This window comes from Leuciscus leuciscus (genome assembly GCF_965113295.1).
Source record: "Leuciscus leuciscus genome assembly, chromosome: 6".
Classification (NCBI taxonomy): domain Eukaryota; kingdom Metazoa; phylum Chordata; class Actinopteri; order Cypriniformes; family Leuciscidae; genus Leuciscus; species Leuciscus leuciscus.
The window spans coordinates 44518218-44525717 of record NC_138730.1 but is presented as its reverse complement, the minus strand read 5'-3'; the positions used below and the strand labels follow the sequence as shown (position 1 = coordinate 44525717).

The 7500-nt window shown below is 39.3% G+C and overlaps 1 protein-coding gene across 1 annotated transcript in view; it reads right to left on the bottom strand.

Annotated features, from left to right (window-relative positions):
* Window positions 1-447: 447 nt before the first annotated feature.
* The window catches only part of pnhd (pinhead), an 8626-nt gene continuing 1573 nt past the window's right edge, over window positions 448-7500 (bottom strand). The window contains exons 2-7 of the mRNA XM_082173206.1: window positions 7225-7320; window positions 6973-7112; window positions 5137-5410; window positions 4785-4966; window positions 3068-3126; window positions 448-747 (exon numbers count right to left, since the gene is read on the bottom strand). Of these exons, the coding sequence (XP_082029332.1) occupies window positions 597-747; window positions 3068-3126; window positions 4785-4966; window positions 5137-5410; window positions 6973-7112; window positions 7225-7320 (902 nt within the window). The 3' untranslated portion in view covers window positions 448-596. The remainder of the gene's footprint in view (window positions 748-3067; window positions 3127-4784; window positions 4967-5136; window positions 5411-6972; window positions 7113-7224; window positions 7321-7500) is intronic.

The window sequence follows — 7500 nt, the reverse complement described above, 5'->3', positions numbered from 1 at the left end:
TATATGTCTGTCTGTCTGTCTGTCTATCTATCTATCTCTCTGTCTGTCTGTCTATCTATATGTCTGTCTGTCTGTCTGTCTATCTCTCTGTCTGTCTGTCTGTCTATCTATCTATCTATATGTCTGTCTGTCTGTCTGTCTGTCTGTCTGTCTGTCTGTCTATCTATCTATCTATATGTCTGTCTGTCTGTCTGTCTGTCTGTATGTCTAACTTTTAATTCTATCTCTATAAATATTTAGTTGGGATTACAGTATTTTGCATATGCGACGCCTCTTTGTCATTTGCATGTCTTGCTAACGCCTTAATTATTGGTTGATTTGTAACATGATTTAAAGCTGAGACATGATTTGCATGCGTAACACTCTTTAGTGCATCTTGTCATGTAGTCCAAAGACGGTAGACCGAAAGATTTTCTAACATAGATTTTATTTACAAAATACTTTTTACATAATTTACATATATTACAGATATATTTGAGCGGCATCATGCTTTTAAATGGCCCTTCATTAACGCACAACCCCAAACCTGACATCAGGGCCGTGCAAATGATCAAATTCATGTAGTCACTGAAGTCTTCCAGTGGGTGGCGATGTGTTTAAGACTGGCATAGACATGAAGTGATGGCCAGAACGGTGCGGATCTGTCCGTGTTGACTGAGGAAAGTGTGGCTCTCGTAGTCTTGAGGAACACAAGCATTGCCCTGTCCTTCAGCCCACAGCAGACATTCCCCGAGATCCGACGCACTCCTGCAGAAACACAGTTCAGTTCAATTCACATTTATTTCTATAGCGCTTTTCTCAATACACATCTTTCATCAGGTCCACATTACAAGTTAGAGTGATCTGTTATCAGAGGTAACTGTATAAGTTATGTATTTCAGATATACAAAAATCACAGTTCGCTAAAAATTTATTAATTTAAACAATCCATAGTGAACTCTCTCTGCACTCAAATCATCAGTGCCAAAGCTTTAAAGGTGCACTAAACAACTTTTCCATTGTGTAAAAACTATTTCACTCCTAACATAATGAGTAATACTTTTAGCAAATCTGTTTAAAATGTTGTTCAGCTGCTGATTAAATTAATTGCGCAGAAAAAATGTGTTTGTGATTAGAGTATTTGTAACTTCTACTTCTGCATCCACACTGAAATCCAAGACTAGTCAAATGTCAATCATATTTTCTGAGAGTTATTGATATCTCTCAGTGCTCTTCATGAAACTTTCACTTTTTAACTAGATCTGTTGAAACTTTATCTTGTGTTGTCGAAATGTTCCACTAGTATGTTAGAACAAATGCACACATTATAATGACAAAAATAATCATTTCTCACTAAAAATCTTTTGTCAGTCAACCTATTTTTTACATTTGTTCATTAACGTTTGCAAAAACTGTTTAAAATAATTAATGTTCATAGAAACATCACACTAAACTTGAACTTATCTTTCATTATTTAGGACAGAAGCAATTACAATGGAAAGATATATTCTACATCTATTAATCCTATTTACATTTATATTTTACACTACCGGTCAAAAGTGTGGAATAATAATAAAAAAATTTATTTTTGTTTTTTTAAAGTAAGTCTCTTATGCTCATTCAGGTTGCATTTATTTGATAAAAAATACAGTTAAAACATTTCTCTGCATAATTAGATGCAGATCTGCAAATTATTTCTGAAGGATCATGTGACACTGAAGACTGGAGTAATGATGCTGAAAATTCAGCTTTGATCACAGGAATAAATTACATTTTACAATATATTTACATAGAAAACACTTATTTTAAATTGTAATAATATTTCACAATATTACTATTTATACTTTATTTTGCTTAAATAAATGCAGCCTTAATGAGCATAAGAAACTTCTTTCAAAAATATAAAAAAATGTGTGTGTGTGTGTGTGTGTGTTTCATCATGTCACCAAAACTACCCTGAAAAATTAAATTACCATGGTACTTTTGATAATACATTAGAAAACAAGGGCAATTTCACTTATACAACTAACTTAAATAGAAACTGTTGTATTTCTGCTTTGGTTTAAAGACTAAAACAAGTGTCGAAGTAAACTGTTGTGCTTTGGTGTGCACTGTAAAGGGTGCGTGTGTGTGTGTGTGTGTGTGTGTGTGTACTTGTACATCTATCTTTGTGAGGACTGGATTGCGTTTTAGACCATTGGAGTGAGGACAAAGAGAGTAAAGTGGGGACATTTTGGCCATTCCTCACTTTCTGAGAGCCCTTTAAAGGCCTGTTTGAGGGTCAAGACTGTGTTTTAGAGATCAGGTTATAGTTAGGTTAAGGGTCGGTTTAGGGTCAGGGTTCGGGTTAGGCTCTTAGTTTTAAATGGTTAGGGTATGGAGCTTGAGATTGCATTGTGTCAATGAATGTCCTCACAAAGATAAATGTACAAGAATGTGTGTGTGTGTGTGTCCTGATAAACCCTACATTATGGGGACAAACAAAGACGGCAATATCTGAAATCATTGACCTCGTGGGGACATTTTTGGTCCCCATGAGGAAAACAGCTTATAAATCATACAGAATGAGTTTTTTTAAAATGTAAAAATGCAGAAAGTTTTGTGTGGTGGGCAGATTTAGGGGTCGGGTTAGTGTGTGTGTGTGTGTGTGTGTGTGTGTGTGTGTGTGTGTGTGTGTGTGTGTGTGTGTGTTTGTGTGTGTGTGTGTGATGGGTAGGTTTAGGGGTCGGGTTAGTGTGTGTGTGATGGGTAGGTTTAGGGGTCAGGTTAGTGTGTGTGTGATGGGTAGGTTTAGGGGTCGGGTTAGTGTGTGTGTGATGGGTAGGTTTAGGGGTTGGGTTAGTGTGTGTGTGTGTGTGTGTGTGTGTCTGTGTGTGTGTGTGTGTGTGTGTGTGTGTGTGTGTGTGTGTGTGTAATGGGTAGGTTTAGGGGTCGGGTTAGTGCAAGTTAAGAGAATATACAGTTTGTACAGTATAAAAATCATTATGTCTATGAAGAGTCCCCCTAAAACGTGTGTGTGTGTGTGTGTGTGTGTGTGTGTGTGTGTGTTTGCTCAGCTGTGTGTAAGGTGGGATATTCCGGCGTGTACCTGAGAAGACAGCGGCTCCCCGAGGTGCAGCTTCCCAAACAGCTGCCGACATCTATTTCCTGTAAGAAAATTAGCAACACAAGAGAGAGAAGCCATCAGTTCAGCGCCTGCTGTTAATGCGGGACGGCCCGTTAACATGCGAAGTGCTTTGATTTGGCACCTGCAGGGACCATTTGTGTCCTCCTCACACCTTTTACGAGAGCGGCGACAGACACAGAACATCTGACACAGATGTGTTCAATAAGCACAATGCAGATCGCACTAAACTTCACAATGACAAGATTTAACGTCATGTCCGTTTTAGAAATTAACTTTTACTTAATATGATCGTTGGAACTGATTTTCTGGGCTTTTATAGAGATTTCAAATACTTTTAAAGTCACACTAAACTTGATATCTCTACAGAATATAATGAAAAACATCAAATGACAAATTAAGGAGCCTTTTTTAGTGCATGTTAAATATTTGGGACATTTTGTCACTTTTAATGGCACTTAGCCTCACAGAATTAACCAGCGAAGCATACGGATTCATTTTAAATTTATGCTTTTACATTAAATCAAAGCATTTAGTGTTACTGAGCATTTCTTTCATTTTAGCATAGCCTTTCTGTAAGGCACTTTCTAGCACTAAGTAGTTATTTAGTGTGTAACATCTTCATGCATATCGACACTTGAGCTCATTGTTGTCCAATCAGGGAAATGTCAATTGGAAATGTATGGATGGGGGAAGAAATGGATCAGGATCCTGATCTTTTTGTCTAACAAATGGGAAAACAAGCATGGATCACATGGAAACGACTAATTTCCTCTTTGACTGAAAGCCTTTACTGGTGTGAGATCCTGGATAAAGACTGTAAAAAATTATATGATCAATAAGTTAAGAGAACATACTGTATGTCTTTATACTATACTTTAACTCATCAAAAAAAAAGTAAATTCAACCTTTTTTAAAGTCAGTTTAATATATTTTAAGTTGAAATTACTTAAATTTAACATCAACAACCTTTATGCTAGTTTTTCAACTACATTTTGCCATGTCTTTGATTCAAACACAACCAGACAGATTCACATTTGATGGTTGAACACATATACGTATGTTCTAAAATCATTTAACGTTCCAGTTAAGTTATAAAAATGTTTTTTTTCTGAAAGTAATGTCCTAAAATAATAATATTGTCCTAAAATTTTTCTTATTTTTACATTGTTCATAAAAAGTCTGTTTTTTTCCCCTGAAAATAGAATGTTCCAAAACAAATTTTGAACATGCAGATGAACAGCATGTTCAAAATTTGTTTTGGAACATTCTATTTTAGAATTTGGAACATTCTATTTTAGAATTTGGAACATTCTATTTTAGAATTTTGCAAACATTATGGGAATGTTACTTTTAAATGTTCACTGAACGTTCTAAAACATTTTTTTTTTTTTTACCATCCAAGTAAAACGTTTCAGGAACGTTTTATTTAGAAAAATATTAGGACATTATTGAAGACCACATAACTCTTACTAAACGTTCTATTAACGTTACTGGAAGAACCTTTGTTCATAGTTTTAAAATAACCTTTCCAAAAGAGATGAAATTACAATTAGAAACGATTCCCTGTTTGAAAACTCTGGGAATTGTGTTTAAAACCTAATGTTGTGCAAACCTGTTTTATTCACATTCACATTCACACAAGTGGAAACTCAATTTATGCAACTGTTGCTTTACTCACCCTCAGACTTTCTACTTGGACTCCGTCCTCATTGTATGTGATCTCGTAATGATACTCCACATAGGGGATGCGGTAACATCCCTCCATTAGTTTGCATTGAACAACAGTTTGGATCAGCTCCACTTTGTTAGGAGTTTCAATGAGGGTGGAATCAAACTTAGTGGGAACGCATGAAAATCCCTCTGTGAGAAAAACAGACGTGCAATCATCAGAGCACTGTGCATTTAGATTCAGGGGTATAGCTGTAATTTACTATTTAAATGTCTACATAATTGTTCTCACAACACTACTTTCATTCCTCGAAGCTGTAGTATTAATTATTAGGGATTTATTGTGATGCGCAGTGATTTACCTGGTGCCCCTTTGGACCCCACACACTTGCCCGCGTCTATCACGCTCTCGTACGGGGTCTGAGAGTAATATGTTCTCAGCGCTGGCGCTCGCACACACTGGCTCACTTTGGCCTCGCAGTGACAGTCCTCGATGATCTCGACCTCCCGCAGACCTTCATACAGCACGACTCGGTCCACGCGCACCCCAGCCGGCTCACAGCCGGAGCTCAGGCCGCAGGACGGGGAACCGCTGACCGCTGAGGAGGAGGAGGAGGAGGAATCCAGACGTCTCATCTGTAATGGGACAGATACTGAGTTGGGCTTCTAAGATATTTAAGCAAGTCATTATTTGAGATGCTTTACAATCAAAAGACTGATTTTCAATTCAATTTGACTTGCGTGTGTGTGTGTGTGTGTGTGTGTGTGTGTGTTCCTGGTAAACCCAACATTATGGGGACAAAATGTCCTAAGTGATGTTTGCAGAAAGTTGCAGAAAATGCAGAAAGTTGTGTGTGATGGGTAGGTTAAGGGGTCGGGTTAGTGTGTGTGTGTGTGTGTGTGTGTGTGTGTGTGTGTGTGTGTGTGTGTGTGTGTGTGTGTGTGTGTGTGATAGGTAGGTTAAGGGGTCGGGTTAGTGTGTGTGTGTGTGTGTGTGATGGGTAGGTTTAGGGGTCGGGTCAGTGTGTGTGTGTGTGTGATGGGTAGGTTTAGGGGTCGGGTTAGTGTGTGTGTGTGTGTGTGTGTGTGTGTGTGTGTGTGATGGGTAGGTTAAGGGGTCGGGTTAGTGTGTGTGTGTGTGTGTGATGGGTAGGTTAAGGGGTCGGGTTAGTGTGTGTGTGTGTGTGTGTGTGTGTGTGTGTGATGGGTAGGTTAAGGGGTCGGGTTAGTGTGTGTGTGTGTGTGTGTGTGTGTGTGTGTGTGTGTGATGGGTAGGTTTAGGGGTCGGGTCAGTGTGTGTGTGTGTGTGTGTGTGTGTGTGTGTGTGTGTGTGTGTGAGATGGGTAGGTTTAGTGGTCGGATTAGTGTGTGTGTGTGTGTGTGTGTGTGTGTGATGGGTAGGTTTAGGGGTCGGGTCAGTGTGTGTGTGTGTGTGTGTGTGTGTGTGATGGGTAGGTTTAGGGGTCGGGTTAGTGTGTGTGTGTGTGTGTGTGTGTGTGTGTGTGTGTGTGTGTGTGTGTGTGTGTGAGATGGGTAGGTTTAGTGGTCGGATTAGTGTGTGTGTGTGTGTGTGTGTGTGTGATGGGTAGGTTTAGGGGTCGGGTCAGTGTGTGTGTGTGTGTGTGTGTGTGTGTGTGTGTGTGTGTGTGTGTGTGTGATGGGTAGGTTTAGGGGTCGGGTTAGTGTGTGTGTGTGTGTGTGTGTGTGTGTGTGTGTGTGTGTGTGTGTGTGTGTGTGTGTGTGTGTGTGTGTGTGTGTGTGAGATGGGTAGGTTTAGTGGTCGGATTAGTGTAAGGGGACATAATATGCAGTTTGTATAGTATAAAAAAAACCACAAAGTCCCCACAAAGATAGTGAAACCGAGTGTGTGTGAGTGAGAGAGAGAGAGAGAGAGTGTGTGTATGTGTGAATGTGTGAGAGAGAGTGTATGTGTGAGAGAGAGAGAGAGAGAGAGAGAGAGAGAAAGAGAGTGTGTGTGTGTGTGTGTGTGTGTGAGAGAGAGAGAGAGAGAAAGAGAGTGTGTGTGTGTGTGTGTGTGAGAGAGAGAGAGAGAGTGTCTGTGTACTGGGAAGGTAAATGTTATAAAAATATACCTTTTAGTTGTAATTATTTGAATCTAAGGCACAATAATACATCGCATGCTTGTTTTGATTTCGCCAAGTGTCGCCCTCTCGTGGTCAGCTGTAGAATCGCTTTACCTTTTTGTGTCGCAGGAAATCCAACATTGAGGAATATTTGGAAGCCCTCAGCCCCGCCTCCAATGACGTGGAACGCGCTGATTGGCCACAATGCGTTCTGCACACGCCCACATCAACATTCACAGGACTGCCAGAAATATCTGTTATACATAACAATGAAGGTAAGAAAGTAAAAAAAGAGTGATGCAAACTACTCAGAACAGCAAGACAGATTTTTGACATAATAATAATAATTATATAGCATTGCCTCACCTTTGCCGATGTAGATGATGTGACTCTGGCGTCTACAGCAAGCTCTCTCTGTGAACAGGTTCCTGGAATCTGTGTTTTTACCTAAAACAGCCGTGACTAAATGACATAGATGAGTTAGTTAGATTAGTTCTCATTAATCATTATGGTAACCAGTGCTGGGTGAGGTTCTCTAGAAGGTAATTACTTATTATGAGTACTCTCTCTAAAAAGTATTTCATTACTAATTACTTTCTCAATTCCATATCAACCTCGTCCAGTTTGCCAATACAAGGATAG